This window comes from Moschus berezovskii, chromosome 12 (assembly GCF_049115385.1).
Source record: "Moschus berezovskii isolate FMDL1 chromosome 12, NW_MosBer_1.0, whole genome shotgun sequence".
NCBI classification, from domain to species: Eukaryota; Metazoa; Chordata; class Mammalia; order Artiodactyla; family Moschidae; genus Moschus; species Moschus berezovskii.
In genome coordinates, this window is record NC_142471.1 from 97,532,914 (window position 1) to 97,552,479 (window position 19,566).

A 19,566-nucleotide genomic window follows, 5' to 3' on the forward strand; every position below is an offset into this window, starting at 1 on the left:
GGCCTGTGATGCGTGAGGAATCAGTGTCCCTCTGTGGCTGGCGTGTCACTGACCAGGCTTCACCTGCGTTGTCGCTGTGTCAGAACTCCCTTCCTCGTTAGGGCTCAGTGATGGCTCTCGAGTGGATGGACCAATCATGCTTGTCCATCCATCGCCCAAAGGCGCTTGGGCGCTTCCACTTCTCCGCTGCTGTGAATCACGCTGCTTTGAACATGGGTGTGCACCTACATCTTCAAGACCCCGCTTTTAAGTGGGATTGCTGGAGCAGATGGTAATTCCGCGTCTGCTTCTCTGAGGGGCCTCCGTGCGATTTCCACACTGTTGCGCGTCTTACGTCTCTGCTGGCCGTGCACAGGGACCTGGACTGTCCACTCACACCCCCAGTACCTGTTCTGCAGATTCAGGGATGCCCCCAGCCTGTCGTGCGGGGGCAGGGGGCACACACACCGCATTGGAGGCGGTCCTAGCCCAGTAAGCCCCTCCCAGGTGCCTGCACCCTGAATGCGACTCCCCCACCCCCAGGGCGTCTCCCTGCAGGACCTCCTGACCAAGCTGGGCCGGCCCTTCAAGGAGTACGAGCTCTGGGCTCTGTCCCATGCGTGCCTCAGCACCCTGCGAACGCTCAGCCAGCACCCAGGTGACCCCCCCGCGAGTCCTCCCCCAGCCCGCCCACCCCAGCACGTCTGGCCTCCCTCGCCCGTGTGCTGTGTGCACAGCCTGGGGCCAGGCGGTGGTGTCCACCCCGTGAGCCGGGGGCAGCCTGGGGCGTCGGCTCTGGTCTCAGTACTGAGGGGATCAGAGTGCAGCTTAAAGTGTGGGTCTTAGAGCGGAGACCCTGCAGCGAAGCCAAAGCCGCGTGGGGGGCTCAGCCCATGCCCTCTCAGCAGGGGTGACGCTGTCCCCAGTGGCTGGTAGGGGTGGTCTTGGACGTTGTGATGCTGTGTGGCCCCCGAAGTTCTGCCCTGCCAGGCAGAGAGACAGTCTCTGGCCCCACCGTGGTTCTGGCACATGATGGACAGGGCAGGCACTGTGGTCCAGCCGCCCCCAGGCCCCGTGAGCCTCGGCTGCGGGTATAGAGGGCCGGCCTTCCCCGAGGGCCCTCCCTGGGCAGCACTCAGCAGGCGGGCCGCTTTCCTCTGCCCCCTCCTCCCGCAGCGCCTGCACCCCGGCAGCCGCCCCGTTCCCGGGCCCCGGAAGGGGAGCCAGCACGTGGCCTGGCTGCATCCAGAGGGGAGGGCTGCCCACCCTGACCACGGCTCTGCCGGCCCTCGGGGGCCCTGACCTGCGCCTCCCTTCACAGCTTACCTGTGTCTGGACTCCGTGCTGGTGGCCGAGGACGGAGCCGTGCTTTTCGGGCCACCTCCTGCCAACGGTGCGTGAGTGGGCTTGCCTGGGGGCCTGCGCCAGCACCCACGGCCAGGCTGAAGGAGGCTCAGTGGGGTTTGGGGTCTTCTCTCTCAGGCGCTTACAATGCGTTCTTCCTGGCGCCCGAGGTCGCAGAGCAGAAGCTGACGACTGAAAAGGTACCAGGGCTCTTCTACCCTCCTCACCTCTTCCCACCCCTCCCCAGGGTGCCCACACCCCTCCCCTGACCCCCCTGCACCCCTTCCCCTCCCCGTGGTGCCCACACCTTGTCCAGAGAGCCTGGTGGGGAAAGGGCAGAGGACGGGCCCAGTGTGAGGACCACGGGGTGCTGAGGCAGCCCCCCTAGCGCAGCCCCTGGGTCGGGAGGCACTGTGGGGCCCGGAAGGTGATGGGGTCACCCAGCTTGCACTTCTCCGTGGATGGCTCCAGGCCATGTGTGTGGACCCCAGGACCCCATGGGTTTGCAAGGCACTTGTCAAACATACCCATTATTAAAAATTAATTTGTACAAACTTATAATCAAGTAAATTACGTTCAAAACCAAGGTAGGACTTCTGCTTCTGGGAGCATGGGGGAGGGCTTAGTTCCTGCCTCCCCAAAGCACACGGTTCCTAAAGCGGAAGTAGATGGCAGGCAGGTAGGGAGCAGAGACTGCCCGGGTGGGGGGGGGGGGGCTTGGCTAGGAGCGGTGGTCCCACGAGCCCAGGGGCGCCTGCCTCACACGTGGAGGATGAAGGGCGTCTGGGAAACCCCAGCGGGCACAGCTCAAGCCCAGGGGAAGCCCATACTCTGAAGTTACAGAGGCAGGACAAGGAGAAGGCAGCCCGCCCCGTCCGGGTGCTGGCGGAGAAGGCTGGGCAGCCAGCCTGTGATCCCCGCCCTCCCAGCAGCGAGAAATGCCCCGCCCCAGCAGGGGCAGTGCCCAAGGAGGCCTCAGGAAGAGTTGGGATTTTGCCATTGTCCATGCCCCTCCAGTAATCACTAAAAGATGAAATAGTTGTAAGTCTAACTAAGCATGTACAGGACTTATATGCTGAAAACTCGAAGTGAAGTCTCAACTCAGTAATCTAAGCTCCGTACCTCAAGAACCAAGGAAATGAAGAGTGAAACAGACCTAAAGCAGAAACGAGGGAACAGGGAAGTTGGGAGCAGAAGTCGATGAAGTGAAAACGGAAAAACAGGAAAGGAAACCAATGAGAAGCAGGCTGGTTCTTGGAAAAGACCAATAAGACTGATAAACTTACTGACGGAGCAAGAGTGAAGGGAGGCACAAACTACCACCGTCAGGACTGACTCGGGAGACGTTCCCGCAGACTGCGGGCATCAGAAGGGTCATGGATCACCGCAGACGACTCCGCTCACATACGCGCAGCGACTCAGATGCAGCGGCCAGTGCGTCAAAAGACGTCAGCTACCTCAGCTCACCCACGACGAGACAGACCTTGAACAGCCCTGTAACTGCTGAGGTGATTGTATTTTCAATTTTTAAACTCTCAAAAATAAATCTCCAGGTCCAGATGGTTTTACCTGGGTGCTCTACTGTTTAAAGAATTAATGCCAGTTCTACACAGTCTTTTCCAGAAAACAGAAGTGAACACTTCCCAAACCACTTTATGAAGCTATTATTACCCTGATGCCAAAACCAAAGATAGTGCAACAAATATGCCTATAGGTCAGTATTCCTCATGAGTATAAAGGCAAAAGCCCGTAACAAAACATATTCAAATAGAAGTCACTGATGCATAAAAACAATTATACACCATAACCAAGTAGTTATTCCAGGGATGTAAGTTCAGGGATATACGGTTCAGTATTTGAAAACCAATCAGTGTAGTCCAACATATTAACCAGCTAAAGAAGAAAAATCCCATGATCACATTAATTGATGCATAAAAAGCATTTGGCAAAATTTAACATCAATTTATTAAAAAAAAAAAAAAGAAACCAAAAAGTGGGAATAGAAGAAACTTCCTCAAAGAGCGTCTGCCAAGAACCGCACAGCTAGTGCCACACCTGACGGAGCGGCTGCGGTCCAGAGCCAAGTGAGGGCGCCCACCGACTGCACCCCATTCCACGTTGCACTGGAAGTCCCAGCCGCTACAGCGATGCAAGAAAAGCAGGTAAGAAGACAAACCCAGGAGGGAGACAGAGTGGCCTGCAGATGACGTGACTGTGCACGTAGAAAATTCAAGGGCATTCCACAGAATCTACAAAGAAGAAAAAAAATAGCCTCCCAGAACTCAGAAGTGAGTTCTGAAAGGTCACAGCATATAGAATAAACATTCAAAAATTACTTGTACTATTTCTGTGTACTAGCAATGAGCATGTAGACACTAAAATTAAAAACATCATACATTTATAATCACTCAAAAAAGTGCAAATCAAACAGTGCAAATCAAATAGATGCAAATAGATGCAAATCAAACAGAATGTACGGACTTTGTATGCTGAAGGCCACAAAATGCTGATTAAAAAAAAAAAAATCAAAGTTTTTGGGATGGAGGGTTAGGCAGAGTTGTTAGACTTGACTCCAAAAGCAATATCCATAAATTTTTCCATAGAAGGAAAAATGGGTAAATTGAACTTTTCATCAAAATTTAAAATTGGTGAAATGAGATTTATTCCATGTGTGGAAGGCTGACTCAACAACTGAAAATCAATGTAATACATCACATGAACTAAAGAAAAAAAACCATATCTTTATATCAATAGATACTAAGCTTTTGACAAAATTCAACATTCATTCATAATAAACATTCCCAGCAAACTAGGAAGAGAAGGAAATTTCCTCAACTTGATAAAGAATATCTACAAAAATAGCCAACAGATAATTAACAGTGAGAAGCTAGATAATTTACCCCAAGACTGGGAAAAAGGCAAGAATGTCCCTTCTCCTCATTCCTATTCGATATGGTACATCGATTTTAGCCTTTCTCCTGAGTGTGTGGCGGTAACTCATTGTTCTAACTTGCATTCCCCAAATGCCATATGAAGTAGAGCATCGTTCACACGTGTACGGATGTGTCCATCTACACGTGTACAGATTTGTGTTAGCTCAGGTAATGCAGCCACAAGACAAGAAAAGGAAATGAAATTACGTCGATTGAGAAGGAAGAAGACTCTGTTTACAGCTGAGATGACTGGAGTCACGTCAGAAAGTCCCGAAGAGCTGACAGGTCAGGGGCAGAGAGCAACAGGAAGGGTGCGGGTACAGGGGGAGTGACGCAGATGTCGCCTCCCTCCTGTTTGCCAGCAGCGGGCAACTGGGGTCTGAAATTCAAGAAACAATGCCATTGAGGCTGGCACCAAAAAATCACTTACGTATAAATAACAAGATGTGTGTGAGAAGGGCTGCCCACGGGGCGCTGGTAGTAAAGACCTTGCCTGCCGATGCGGAGATGCAGAAGACACGGGTTCAGTCGCTGCGTGGGGCAGGGCCACCCTCTCCAGTACTCTTCCCGGAGAGTCGCATGGACGGGGGAGCCTGGCGGGCGCAGCCGTGGGGTCGCAGAGGCAGACACGCCTGAGGGACTTGGTGTGCACGCACGTGTGCAAGACAGAGATGAGGAAGACGATCCAGACTAGCGCGGAAGAGACCGCACAGCGGACAGCGCAGAGCAGGCCGCGCCAGACTGAGAGCCGCAAGGCCGGCACCAGGCCAGTGCTTCCCGGGCGGCTCCAGTGACAGTGCCAGCACGCTGCTGCGCGGCTGCCGATGAATTGACTCTCAGGTTTACATGAAGAGGCAGGCGACCCAGAATAGCAGACACAGTACTGAAGAACAAAGTCAGAGGCCCGACACTACCCAGTTCTAAAACGGATTGTCAGCGACAGCAACCAAGTGTGGTTTTGGCAAAGGGAAAGACACATAATAATGGAACAAATAAAGGAACAAGACTGCCCAGAAACACCCACACAAACACAGTCAGCGGGCCTTCGGCAAGCAGCACAGGCAATCCTGGGAGAAACGACGGTCTTCTCAACAGGCAGTGCTAGAACAAGACATCCACATGCAAAAGAATCTACACAGACCTGGCACTGTTCATAAAAATTAACTCAAAATAGATCATAGACCTCAAAGCTATAAAACTTCTAGAATATAATGTAGGAGAAAATCTAGACAAACTCTAGGCAAAAATTTAGATACAAAACCAAAAGCATGATCTATGAAAGAAACAATCGATGCTACACGCCATTAAACTTAGATGCTTCTGCTCCATAAGATACAGTTAAGAGAATGAGAAGTCAGGCCACAGATGGAAGCAAAACCCATACCTGACAAAAGGTGCGTATCCCAAATATGCCAAGAACTCTTAAAAGTCAACAACAGAGTGCCTGAAGAACTATGGATGGAGGTTCGTAAAATTGTACGTAAGGCAGGGATCAAAACCGTCCCCAAGGAAAAGAAACGGAAAAAGGCAAAATGGCTGTCTGAGGAGGCCTTACAAACAGCTGAGAAAAGGAGAAGCTAACGGCAAAGGAGAAAAGGAAAGATATACCCATCTGAGTGCAGAGTTCCAAAGAACAGCAAGGAGCGATAAGAAAGCCTTCCTCAGTGATCAAGGCAAAGAAATAGAGGGAAACAAGAGAATGGGAAAGACTAGAGCTCCCTTCAAGAAAAGTAGAGATTCCAAGGGAACTTCTTATGCAAAGATGGGCTCAATAAAGGACAGAAACGGTATGGACCTGACAGAAGCAGAAGATATTAAGAGGTGGCAAGAATGCACAGAGCTGTACAAAAATGGTTTTAATGACCCAGATAATCACAATGGTATGATCGCTCATGTAGATTCAGACATCCTGGAGTGCAACATCAAGTGGGCCCTAGGAAACATCACTACAAACAAAGCTAGTGGAGCTATTTCAAATCCTAAAAGATGATGCTGTTCAAGTGCTGCACTCAATATGCCAGCAAATTTAAAAACTCAGCAGTGGCCACAGGTCTGGAAAAGATCAGTTTTTATTCCAGTCCCAAAGAATGCTCAAAGTACCACACAATTGCACTCATTTCTCATTTCTAGCAAGGGCATGCTCAAAATCTCCAAGCTAGGCTTCAACAATATGTGAACCAAGAACTTCCAGATGTACAAGCTGGATTTAGAAAAGGCAGAGGAACCAAAGATCAAATTGCCAACAACCATTGGTTCATAGAAAAAGCAAGACAATTCCAGAAAAACATCTGCTTCACTGACCACACTAATGGCTTTGATTATGTGACTGTATGGATCACAACAAACCATGGACAAGTCTTAAAAGAGATGGGGATACCAGACCACCTCACCTGCTTCTTGGAAAACCCGTATAGGGGTCAAGAGCAACAGTTGGAACTTGACATGGAACAACAGACTGGTGCAAAATTGGGAAAGGAGTACCTCAAGGCTGTACATTGTCGGAATAATTTTGGACACCTCACCAAAGAAGATACTGTATGGCAAGTAAGCGCGTGAAATACGTCGCACTCCGTCTGGCACTCGGGAATGCAAAGTAGAGCGGTGAGTTCCCACCGCACACTCAGCAGACAGGCTGAAATCAAACACTGACAACGCAAAGGCCGACAGGGTGAGGAGCAGTGGGGACTCTCATCCACTGCTACGGAGACCCAGACAGCCCGGACATTTTGCTTAGAGAAGTGAAACGTGTTCACACAAAGTCCTGCACACAGTTGTTCTCTGCAGCTTTGTTGGCCACAGCCACCGCCTGGAGGGCTTTGGGCTCAGTGTCTTCAGCGGGCGCAGGGCAGCCCACAGAGGAGCGGCTGTGGAGAGAGCAGCCGAGCAGCAGCGATGGAGCCGAGGGGAAACGTCTGCCCTGGAGGCCACACAGCGTGAGGCCCCACTTGTGTGAAATGACGAGATTGAGAGATGGAGAACAGATGAGTCGTTGCGAGCAAGTAAGGCTGGAGGGGACGGGTCGGATCCTGGTGACAGCAAAGCCCCCATCTCGCGGGGTCCACACCAGGGGCCTGGCTGTGACACTGCACCCAGCCTGCAGGGTGTCCCCGCTCGGGCTGGGAGAGGGCGCCTGGGCCTCTCTGGGTCATCTCCTACAGCTGTGTGAATTGACAGTTACCTCAAAATTAGAAGAAAGTTGATAAATACTCAAAACTAACAACTTCCTAGTGATCTGAAGTAAATTACGAACTAAAGAGCCTCTTGAGGAGGGTGAAAGAGGAGAATGGAAAAGCTAGCTTAGAACTCAACATTCAGAACACTAGGATCAAGGTATCCCGTTATGGCAAACAGATGGGGAAAAGTAGACGAAGTGACAGATTTTATTTTTCTGGGCTCCAAAGTCACTGCAGACAGTGACTGCAGCCATGAATTTAAAAGATGCTTTCTCCTTGGAAGAAAAGCTACGACCAACCTAGAGAGCATATTGAAAAGCAAAGACATTACTTTGCCAACAAAGGTCCATCTAGTCAAAGCTATGGTTTTTCCAGTGGTCATGTATGGATGTAAGAGTTGGACTATAAAGAAGGCTGAGTGCCAAGAATTGATGCTTTTGAACTGTGGTGTTAGAGAAGACTCTTGAGAGTCCCTTGGACTGCAAGGAGATCCAGCCAGTCCATCCTGCTGCTGCTGCTGCTGCTAAGTCACTTCAGTCGTGTCCGATTCTGTGTGACCCCATAGATGGAAGCCCACCAGGCTCCCCCTTCCCTGGGATTCTCCAGGCAAGAACACTGGGGTGGGTTGCCATTTCCTTCTCCAATGTGTGAAAGTGAAAAGTGAAAGTGAAGTCGCTCAGTCGTGTCCAACCCTTAGCGACCCCACAGACTGCAGCCTACCAGGCTCCAGTCCATCCTAAAGGAAGTCAACTCTGAATATTCATTGGAAGGACTGACGTTGAAGCTGAAACACCAATACTTTGGCCACCTGATGCAAAGAGCTGACTCATTTGAAAAGACTGATGCTGGGAGGGATTGGGGGCAGGAGGAGACGGGGACGGCAGAGGATGAAGTGGCTGGATGGCATCACCGATTCGATGGACCTGAGTTTGAGTGAACTCCGGGAGACAGTGAAGGACAGGCAGGCCTGGCGTGCTGCAGTCTGTGGGGCTGCAGAGTCGGACATGATTTAGGGACTGGACAGTGACTTGATACAGTTGGCTGTGTCTCTGCTTCTGGGCGGGAGCCCCATAGGAAGGGCCCCCCGTGGCCCCCAGCCCCACTGCACCACCTTGACGGCTGAGAGCCGGCCACGCGCGAGTCTTCACAGCATGGAAGTCCACCAGCGCTGAACTCAGGGCTTGGTTGCTCGTCTTGTCAGCCGACTAGACTTAATGACAGATGTGGTGGAGGCGTATGACAAGGTTGAACTGGAGAGTGCGCCGGGCCCGGGAACGACCCTGCGGGTTCGGCCACAGTCCGCTGACTCGGCACAGACGTGCGCTGGGGCTCTGCTTTCGCTTTCCCTCTTCGAGAGAAACAAAGGTATCGGCCCTGTGCAGGTCGGAAGCTCGTGTTGGCCACAGGTCGGCTGCAGATACGAGAGTCGGATAAAAATCGGGGGGAGCCCTCGGGGAGAAGAGGCCAACTCCACGAGCTTACAGAAAGGAGCGTTGGCCCTTCTGTGACACACTCAAGTGCGTGTGACACACCCCTCGAATCAGCACATTCTAGAACAGACCTCTGTGGGGGCGAGGAGGACGTGTTTCTGTTCAGGGAGCCGTTGTCAGCATTCAGCAGCAGGGTAGGGCTTAGGGGGACTCTGGGCCTCGAGCCCCGCGGGGCCACCTTCCCCTCGTGGGGAGCAAGCTGGGAGCTGTGGCCGGGGCCCAGGCCCTCCTGCTCATGCTGAGGCTCTGACGCCTGTGGGTACTGGTCAGCCGTGCAGAGCCTGGCGTGCAGCTCGGGGTCTGTGGTGGGGCCTCCAGGCTCTGAGGACGCCCCCACTCGCGGGCAGTTCTGAGCCCATGGCCTGCCCCTCTCCCCACCCAGGCCTCCGTATACTGTGTGGCCGCGGTCCTGTGGACAGCTGCCAAGTTCAGTGTCCCCCAAGACCGCAAGCTGGCCCTGCCACGCAGGCTCAAGACGCTCCTCCTGCACATGGCCAGACGCAGCGCCCAGGAGCGGCCTTCTGCCGCAGAGGCCATCGAGGTACCTGCGCGGCGGGGGGCTGGGCAGGCTCTTGTCTCTGGGGCAGGTCGGGGTCAGACGGGGAGGGCGTGGGTTGGTGGCCTCTGCTGCTCCTCTCATGACCTTCCCCCAGCCTGCCCCGGTCTCCAGTGCGTCCACCAGCCGGGTGGAAGTGGGTAGCCTGGGCCCAAGCACGGACCCCTGACCGCCTACGGACCCCCACATGCCTGCCTTCCCATACTCCTCCACGGATCCGCCAGGCTGGGTGTAGCCCTTCGATCCGGGGTGTCCCAGCTGATCACGGCCAGGATAGCCAGCGACTCGGAATCGCAGCCCAGCCCCCCGGCTTTCCCCATGAACGCGTGCTGTGGGGTCCTCCTGCCGAGAAGCCCCCAGGCCTCCGGCTGCCACTGCACACTCCGACAGGCTTCACCCTGGGAGTACACAGCATGCCCGTGTATCTGGACACTGGGCTGTGCTTGCTTTCAGACCTGCAGTGGTTACCTCCTGCAGCGGGGCATGGACAGCCGTAAGATCCTGGCCCACCTGAGGGCACTGACCTGCCGGGTAAGCCGGGCTAGGGGGAGGCTCCTGCTCCTCCTGCGCAGGGAGGAGGGGGCCCCGGGCCAGGGCAGCAGGCCACTCCCCATCCTCTGGCCCGACTGTGCCATTGTTGGGGGGCCAGGCCCCCGCCCTGGGTCTCTGCTGAACCCCTGGCACGTCCTGGGGGTCTCAGAGTGACCCTCAGCTTCCGGGCGTGCTGACTGGGCGGGGCCATGTCAGGTGGCAACACCGTCCCTCGGATGCAACGCCCATTCGCTACCTTCATCCATGTGAGGCCTGGCCGCCCCGGGCCTGACCGGCCCCCACCCCAGGAACCAGCAGAACCCACTGCTCCCGGAAGCCCATGTGCCCTGGGGGCTCCCGCTCCAGAGAGACAGAAGCCAGGCCCATCAGCGCTGGGGGGGCTCGGGCTGCGGAGTCCATGCCCCGGGGCCTCACGTTCAGCAGAGCTGGCCGTGTCCTTCTGCCCCAGGTTTACCAGGAAGAGGAGACCATCGGCCTGCAGCACGCTTTCTCAGTGGTTGAGCTGGACCCCAGCCTGGCAGCCGAACCCAGGCCTAACTCAGGTGGGACTTGGGACCAGCCCTCCCCACCTCCCCTGCCCCGGGCCCCTGCCTCCAGGAGTCCAGCCCCGCGTGGATGCTGGATGTGCCTGAGGACCCCAGACGCCGTGTCCAGAGCTGGCCCCCAGCCACCCTGCCTCACTCCCCCCGGCTCCTCTGACCCTGCATTCAGGCCTCCCTGTGTCCAGTGGCCAGAGCGGGAGACTCGCCTCTGCCTCGTGGCCCGTGTCTCCCAGTGCCCCGCCCCCACCCAGGACCCTCAGAGCCTCCCGTCTGTGGCCGGGTCACTGGCCTGTTCCAGCCTTCCAACCACTCAGCCAAGAACCGCACCCTCCCTGCCAGCTCCGGGCAACCCCAGATGTGCCTCCCTCAGGCTCCCTCCTTGGACTCTCCCTCGCAGCAGCCCTGGGCTTGCTGGCCTGTCCAGGCTGCGCCCACGAAGGCCCACACTCGCTATGGCCAGCCCCTACAAAGGCCCTAACCCACAAAGGCAGCACCCACTAAGGCCTGTACTCCTGATGGCCTGCACTCGCTATGGCCAGCACTCCCGAGAGCCAGCCCCCACGAAGGCCCTCGCCCACCCGGTCACCCTGTTTTTCCCCAGACCTCGTGCAGATCGCTGGAGACAGCAGGCTTGTGGCCGTGCAGGGGTCAGTGCCCGGTCAGCCCTCTGGCCTCCGAGGGGCCGCGCTGCCGCCAGAGGCGCTCAGCTCTCCAGACGCTCACCGCAGGCCCACCGTCCTTACTGCGGAGGCAGGTGTCTCCAGGTGAGTGCCGCTCCCGGGGGCTGGCGGGGTCCCAGGCGCCCCCTGAATGTTGTCTGCTCTGCTCACAGGGACAGGCCCACCCTGACCTCAGGGCCAGCAGAGAGCCCAGAGGCCACAGGAGGCCAGCTGGACCCTCAGGGTGATGGGAAGCAGGCCCTCACGGCCCCCAGCCTGGAGACAGCTGTGCAGCCAGCGCCCAGCACCCCAGGGACCCTCAGGGAGTCAGCGCCAAGAGGCTCAGCCCAGGGGTGCCCCTGGACCCCCAGCCCCGCCAGCCCACCAGAGGGGCCATCGACGACAGCGCCACAATCTCCGGCCCTGACCCTGGCCCTGGAGACACAGGAGTCCTCCCAGGATCGAGGGTCAGAGGAGCCCATCCCAATTCGAGCATCTTCTGCTGGGCTTGGGCCCCAGCCCCCCAGGCCCCCCACAGCACCCCGCAGCCCTCGCCACCCAGCTGAGCCACCTAGAAGCAAGACCACCCAGGAGGCAGGCCAGGAGCCTGAGAGCCCCCCATTAGCCACACACGGCCCCTCCCCTGCCACAGGGAATCCAGACAGCCCTGGGGCCGCCCCAGGAGATCAGCCCGAATTGCCGCAGCCAGCAGACCACAAGCTCTGTCCATCCAGCGTGGACGCCCCACCCCTCCAGGAGGGGGCGGCCTGCCCGTCACTGCAGGAGGCCACGCGCCTCATCCAGGAGGAGTTTGCCTTCGACGGCTACCTGGACCGCGGGCTGGAGGCTCTGATCATGGGTACCAGGGGTCACAGGGCCCAGGAGCAGGGGCGGGCACGCGGGGACGGGGGAGGTCACCACGGAGCCCACCGCCATGATGCGGCCCAGCATGGGCGGAGCAGGAGGAGGGTCCCAGACCCGCCTGCCCCTCCCCTGGCTGTGCACCCTCCTCGCCAGCCCCCAGGACCCGGAAAATCGCTCACTGCATCCTGACTCGTCCCTCCGCCAATGCAGGGGAGTACATTTATGCCCTGAAAGACCTCACCTACGCCACGTTCTGCGGGGCCATATCAGAAAAGTTCTGCGACCTTTTCTGGGGCGAGAAGCTGCTGCAGAACCTATTCAAGGTGGTGAACGGTCGGATGCCGCCCTCGGGGAAGTAAGACCACCCCCTGGCGCGGACCCCCGACTCCTCCGCCTGGACCCCCATCCCCGCCTGCCCCAGGGGCCCGCCTCCCACTCCAGTCCTGCTGGGCACCCTCCCCAAAGCAGCCACCACACGCCCCATTTCTGGAGGAAGTGCTCCTGCAGAACCGCTCCTCTGGCGGGAAGGGGGCACCTCCCATCCCTGGACCAGCCCCTGGGGCGTGGGCGGGTGCCCCTGCAGGGACATATCCCCCCCCTCAGCTGCCCCGCTCCCTCCTGGGTCGGAGGCGAGGCGGCGGCTGCAGGAGTCAGGGCCGCAGGCCTCCCTCCGGCCCCTCCCCATCGCTCTTGGCCCCCACCCTTCACAGGACAGGCCTGGTGCCTGTGGCCCAACCCCTCCGGGAGGCTGCACAGGATGATGTGGACAGGGGACCCGGCAGGCCTGTACCTGGAAAGGCCGGGTGCACTGACTCCCAGGCCAGCCCGAGCCCCGGCTCAGCCCCAGTCCTCCCGGCCCCCAGCACCCCACACCGAGGGCTACGCACACCTGCCTTCCACCCCAGCCAAGCCCTGTTGTCACAGCACTGCAGGAGGGCCCTCGAGGGGAGACGGGCCCGGAAGGCCCTCTGTCAAAGGGCCCGTGTCCACCATGCCTGCGGCCAGGCCTCCAGCCCGAGGCTCCCACCTTCCTCCTGGGGGCACCTCTGGTCAGCCGGGGGAGGGGTCCCAGGGGCGCCTGCAGGATCCTCCGTTCTGACGACAGTGCTCCCGAAGAGACCGGGCCACAACCCGAGGGCAGCGGGACCCACGCTCCGAGCAGCTGCTCACCGTCCAGCAGAAGGGCCTCGCGTCTCGGGTCAGGCGAGACAGGGCTCTGGGGTAAGACCCTTCTCCAGGGGGTCTGTTCTGTGGGGGGAGGGTGGGAGGAGTGCTCCCCAGGCCCACAGTGGGTGGCAAGGGCGAGGGCTGGGTCAGCAGTGTGGTGATGGGGTGACAATGGCATCCTTCCTGGACACAAGCCATTTAAAACCCCCGAGGTCCTTCCTGCAGCTGGAGCCCCGGGCTCCTGATAACTGAAGTTTCGGTCACGTCCCCAAACCCCATCTGACGGGTCACAGTCCTAAGGGCCAGGCAGTGTTGGCCGTGCTCATGTGCAGGATGGCCCTCATACTGCACGCACACTTGGGCACCGTGCGCTGGGTGGAGGTGACCGAGAACAGCTCGCTGGGACCCCAGGTTCCCAGGTCCCTCTGCCTCGTCCCAGGTTCCCTGAGATCTCCACACTGACTCCGCCCTGCATGGCAGCCCACTCGGAAGGACCCTCCCAGCCCCTCCTCAGGACCTGACGCTTCTCCCAACAGTCAGGGCTGGACTGTCTCCTGGAACCCACGTCGCCATGTGACCCTCTCTCCTCTGTCCAGGGAAGGAGAAGCCAGGTGTGGACTCAGATGAGCTCTCTCGGGGCAACTTCGAAGTGGGATTCCGGCCTCAGCAGTCCGTCAAAGCCGGGAGGGAGCGGCAGCCGGAGGCCCAGCCGCAGGGTGGGGGCCTGGCTGGGGGTGCCAAGGCCGAGTCCCGGCCCTCCCGGCCCCCCAAGCGCGGCCCAGCCATGAGCCCTGCCCTGGCGGGCACGCCGAGCTGCAGCCCTGGCTGGTGTAGTGCCTTCTATGAGGCTGACTGCTTCGGCGCCGATGTGCACAGCTACGTGCAGGAGCTGGCCAGACAGAAGGCCCCCAGGGACCCTGCGGCCGACACCCAGAGCCCGGTGAGCCCTGCGCCTGTCTCGGCTGGGGAAGGGTGCTCGGCCCCGCGCTTGCCCTCGGCTTGGGGAGGGGTCCAGTGCCAGGCCCCAGCGCACCGTGGGCCATGAGGCCATGTTCGAGCCAGGGCTCCCAGGTCCCACCTGCTCCCGCGGCCACCATGCCGGGCGCGGCCCCCACTGTGTGTCTTCCAAGGGGGTTGTGTTCATGTGCGTGCACCCCCCACCTCGGGGGCAGGAAGTGGCTTCTCTCTCTTTGGGCTCTTGGCCACCAGGGGCCGACTGGCAGGTCACCTTGCCCTGGGGACCACAGCTGGCTTTGGGCAGCAGAGTCAGCATGATGAGGTGAGAACCACCTGGCCTGTGGCGGCCAGCTCAGGTCAGCTCGGCCAGGCCCCAGGGTGGCTTCTCTGGTGGGCAGCACACCCCTTGTGCTCCTCCAGGTCAGGGGCAGCCCCGGCTCCTGCCAGGTCAGCAGGGTGATGGCAGGCCCTGGATGGGAGTGTCCAGGCCTGGCCAGCCCACGTGCAGGGCAGCCCCACGGAGCTCCGAACTCCCAGTCCCTGCCTGGCCACTGGGGGCCTGCCCCTTCGCAACCAGAAGCCCTGACCTGGACTGCAGCCCCCCTCCTGAGTGACCAGGACTCCCACCTGGGCCACAGATGCGCAGGGCAGGGCCCCAGCGGCAGACAGGAGGGAGCGGTCAGCGGCCGGGCGCCCCACTCCCGCCCCCCCACCCCCTGCGGCCCCGCACCGTGAGCCTCAGCACCGTCCATCCATGCCTTCCTGGGTGTCCTCACCTGGCTGCTCAGTCCCAGGAGAAAAGCCCGGCAGGCCTGTCCTGGAGCCAGCAGCCGCCTGTGCTCTTGGCAGCCACGCATCGTGTGTGTGCTCTGCGACCCCAGGGACTGTGGCCCACCAGGCCCCTATGTCCACGGGACTCTCCAGGCAAGAACACTGGAGTGGGCTGCCATGCCCTCCCCCAGAGACCTTCCCACCCAGGGACTGGACCCATGTGTCCAGTCTCATGCACCGGCAGGCTGGTTCTTTGCTGCTGTGCCACTTGGGAAACCCCATATGCAGTGTAACTGGATCTAATAGAGAAGACTGGGGTGGGGGGTCCCTGAACCCTGGTGGGCTTCCTTGGCACCCCCTCAACTCCGAGCCCGGGTACCCACAGTGTCCCATCAAGGCACTGCTGTCACACTGACCTCAGCTGGACCAAGAGATGGGACCCCAGACGAGGGCCACTGGGAGAGGGGCCAGGAGGACGTGGCCACGTCAGAGGCAGCTCCGCGCGGACCTGCCAGCAGCCCCTGCTCAACGGTGCTGGGCAGGGCGGCGGGCTGGCCTGAGTGTCCTCTGATGGCACGGGTCACATGCTGCAGTGTCACAGGTCACGTCCTCAGATGTCACAGGTCATGACCTCTGTATCACAGATCACATCCTCATATATTATGTATCATGACCTCTGACACCACAGGTCACGACCTCGGATGTCACAGGTCATGATTGCTGGTGGCATTCTATCAGTGTGGGCCCCTGAGGACAGACAGCCCGTTTCCAGCCGCACCATGCTCAGGCTGGGGAGGGTGCTGCCTGTGGCCTCCTGGGCAGGTGCCTGGTGGGGTCCGCGGGGCCCTTGACCTCGATCCCGGGCTCTCCTGGCGTGGCAGCTCCTGGAGGGAGACTGGACCATGGATGAGCCCAGCTGCCCCCTGCGCCCCATGAGGGTGGTCCTTAAAGGTGGACAGGAGACCAGCTTGGGTCCCAGATGCGCTGGGCTGCTGTCTGTGGCTTGCTTGCGACCCCAAGGCCGGGAGGAGGTTCCCACGCCAGGTCCCACAGCGGCTCTGCAGGCGGTGCACACGAGGGACGGTCCCCAGGGGCGCGGTGGGCTGGGAAATGCCGGGCGGGCGACCGGTGACCGTGTATCTCCCTTCTTCCTGCCCCCGGAAGGCGTGTCCCCTGGAACCTGAGTGCAGGCAGGTGAGTGCCCACACGCCTCTGCTCTTGACCCGGGTGACCCTGACCCCAGCTCCACACTCAGAGACCCACCGTGTCTGTTACAAACAGGGGCCTTGGGAAAACACAAAAGGCATAAAACACCTGTGGGCACATTTCACATCTGCTCCCAGAAGGCAAGCGTGCGTGAGGCCTGGGTAGGCAGAGCCGCCAGAGGGCGCGGTCACCTCCCGCCGCCGGCCACGCGGGGGCGCCATCCTCCCGGCTGCATGCGGTCTCGCCTGTCTGCTCAGCTTGCTGTCCTAACAAGGCTCTGCTCCGAGCGTTTAAGTGGGAGGCACTGATTGACGTTCACCTGTTTTCTCTTTGTCCACACTTTCTGGGTTTTCCCACTTGTGAGTCCTGTTTTATTTATTGTCTACCTCAGGTCCATATAAATTCAGTGGCCCTAAACTGTGACTCAGGTCATCCCCGTTTATCGGTTTAATGAACGGATGCTCCTTTAATTCTATGAGAACCCTTGGTTGGGTTAGGGCAGGAGGAAATAACCTGAGTGTTTCATGTGGACCCACCGCCCGAACCCGCCTGGGGCCGAGCCCGCCGGTGTGCCTGCCAGGCTGTGCCTGTGGGACTGACGCCACTCACACCGACCACCCTGCGAATCTTCGTTCACGCACTTATCCTTAAGGTCTTGGCCTGGCTGACGCCCCCGCTGTCCTTGGGGCTCTACACAGAAGCACAGTGCTGGGCTCCAGGGGGCTGCATGTGGCTCCAGGGCAGGACTGCCTTGGTGGGCTTGCTGGGGTCTGCCCTGCTGGCTGTGTCCAAGCTTCGTGCCCAAAGCAAGGCGGCTGAGCACATGGCGGGGGATCGGCCCCCAGCCCACATCGCACAGGAATCCTGAGGGGCAGTACATGTGGGGTGGGGGCCTCAGTGGATGGATCTGAGGCCACAGAGGTGCCTCATGGGACCACAGGTGCCCATGGACCCACACTCATGGCTGATCCCTGAGACCGAGGAAACCACGAGAGGCGTGTGGACGTGGCGCCTGGATTTCTCTCTGGAAGGCAACCCCTTTGACCAGAGGGCACTGGATGCACCCACCCTGCTCTGCCCGCCTTTCCTCCTGGGCAGCTGTGGGGAGGCCGGGCGGCCTGGTGGGGAGGGCTGGTGGTCACCAACACCACACACGTTTGGCTGCCTTGTTTTGGGCAAGTCCATCGAATCTGGTTCTTTCCACTCTACTGAGACGTCTCCCAGTTCCACTGAGCATACACGGACATCCTGAAGGCCCACCTCAGCCCTTTGGGCGAGGCTGCTTTCCCTGAACCCCCGAGGGCAGGCGCTGGGGGCTCACGGCTGTTTCCTCTCCAGGAGCTGGAGCAGCAGCTCATGATCGAGAAGAGGAACTTCAGAAAGACCCTAAAGTTCTACCAGAAGCTCCTACAGAAGGAGAAGCGGAACAAAGGTAGCCTTGCTGGACCAGGGCCGGGCTGGGGTTCAGGCGTCCCTAGAGGGTCGGGCGCTTCGTGCTGACTGCATCCACCCCCAGGCTCTGAGGTGAAGACCATGTTGTCCAAACTGAAAGGGCAGTTGGAGGAGATGCGGTCCAAGGTGCAGTTCCTCGGGCTGGCCAAGAAGTACCTCCAGGCAAGGCCCCAACCTATCCCTCCAGAGGCTCCTCCCGCTAAACCCTCGGAAACACACCCGCCTCTGAGCAGCCACCCCGGGCTCAGGGATGGGGTGAGCGGGTGGCTGGGCAGACAGACAGCGCTGACTCGTGCCCCAGGTCGTGTACGCGGAGCAGTGGGGCCTGGAGCCCTGCGCACTGCCCGTGATCGTGAACATCGCGGCCGCCCACTGTGACACGCTGGACTTCAGCCCCCTGGACGAGTCCTCGTCCCTCATCTTCTACAACGTCAGCAAGCACTCGCGTGGCAGCCGGCAGCCCAAGGCGCGCGTCCTGCAGGCCGGCACCCCGCTCGGGCTCATGGCCTATCTGTACTCCAGGTGCGGTCCAGGGGGGACGCTGGGACCCCTGTGCCCCGCAGGCTGCCGGAGACCAGGGGGAACAGGCCCAGGGTGGGGTGGAGGAGGTGGAGCGTATCCCTGCACTCCTGAGACGGCTCTGCACGTTCCTAGGTAGAGTTTCCATCAGAAATCTGTTTGTCTCTGTCGGTGCCCTCTGGCCACCTTGGCCAGGCTCCTGGCTGAGGGGCCCAGACCCACACGCATGGATCTGGGCGTCTGGGTCAGGTGTGCAGGGGGCACTTTGAAGGAGACCCCCGGGAACCCGGCCGCCATGACTGAGCCTGGCGGGCTCCTGGCTCCACACAGCCGGGCCCCCCCAAGGCACCGTGACCGCCCAGCTTTTTAGGTCGGACGCCCCTTATCTAACACTGGGCTCCGGGGCTGCAGGCAGCTTGCAGCCAGCCGGCTCTCCACAGCGCTGCTGGGCGTGAGCAGGGTTATTCACGTGAACGCGTGCCAAGTCACCTGAGTCACGACTCGACACGACCCCAGGGACTGTAGCCCACTGGGCTCCTCTGTCCATGGGACTCCCCAGGCAAGAAGACTGGAGTGGGTTGCCATGCCCTCCTCCAGGGGATCCTCCTGACCCAGGGATCGAACCCAGATCTCCTGTGGTTCCTGCACTGCACGCAGGTTCTTTACTGCTGAGCCCGCGGGGAAGCCCCTTAGGTTCATGGGACCCCCCCAACTAATAACACAGGCGCAAGGGCTTGCCTGTAGCAGGGAGGGGCCAGGCCGCTCGCTCCCAGGGGCCCCCAGGCACTGCTGACCGCCCCTATCCCTCCATGCACCCACGAGCCCCACGTAGGACTCAGGCTCTGGGCAGCCTCCTTGAGGGCCCATCCCTCCTGCTCCAACTGGGTTGGACACAGACCTCCTCCGATGGTGGGAGCACCACCCCAGGCTTCTGAGGACTCAGCCGCTCCGGAGCCCCTGGGGTCTTCTCTGGGCTGGAGTCTGTTGACAGCCAGTGGGGGACAGGGCCCTCTGGGGGCAGCTGCCTCTGCCTCCGCAAGTCGCCCTCCCCAGGTGGGCTGCCAGGGGCCTCCGACCAGGGGACGCTCTGGGCTGCCCCTCAGACTCAGGCCTCCTCCTCCACCTCTCCTGCGGGATGGGGTGTCACTCAGCACCACAGCCTTCTGAACTGTTCCAGGGGATGTCGTGTGTGTGTCACGGGGCGTGCATGTTACGCGTGAGCACAGAACCCTTGAGAAGGTGTCCCCTCTGCGGGAAGCCAGACCCCGGCTGCCCAGTCCTGCCTGCGGCTGGCTGGGTCTGGCAGGGGACCAGCGGGCCCCGGGGCCTCTCTCCTGGACCCCCACCTCCTTCTCGCTCTCCTGGCGCTGGGGGGGCCCTGCCTGAGGCCGAGGACCCCCAA

General features: G+C 59.7%; 1 protein-coding gene across 3 annotated transcripts in view; it reads left to right on the plus strand.

Moving 5' to 3' along the window:
* KNDC1 (kinase non-catalytic C-lobe domain containing 1) overlaps nt 1-19,566 on the plus strand; it is a 53,632-nt gene that overhangs the window by 20,506 nt on the left and 13,560 nt on the right. Inside the window, exons 7-21 of one of the 3 annotated variants that reach the window (XM_088842444.1) lie at nt 523-637; nt 1,301-1,372; nt 1,462-1,523; nt 9,302-9,460; nt 9,929-10,006; nt 10,476-10,569; nt 11,171-11,333; nt 11,402-12,087; nt 12,303-12,447; nt 13,198-13,295; nt 13,856-14,199; nt 16,152-16,181; nt 17,532-17,625; nt 17,710-17,807; nt 17,947-18,167. In XM_088842444.1, coding sequence (XP_088698570.1) covers nt 523-637; nt 1,301-1,372; nt 1,462-1,523; nt 9,302-9,460; nt 9,929-10,006; nt 10,476-10,569; nt 11,171-11,333; nt 11,402-12,087; nt 12,303-12,447; nt 13,198-13,295; nt 13,856-14,199; nt 16,152-16,181; nt 17,532-17,625; nt 17,710-17,807; nt 17,947-18,167 — 2,459 coding nt within the window. The remainder of the gene's footprint in view (nt 1-522; nt 638-1,300; nt 1,373-1,461; nt 1,524-9,301; nt 9,461-9,928; nt 10,007-10,475; nt 10,570-11,170; nt 11,334-11,401; nt 12,088-12,302; nt 12,448-13,197; nt 13,296-13,855; nt 14,200-16,151; nt 16,182-17,531; nt 17,626-17,709; nt 17,808-17,946; nt 18,168-19,566) is intronic. The other 2 variants (XM_088842446.1, XM_088842445.1) reach the window with 2 other exon arrangements.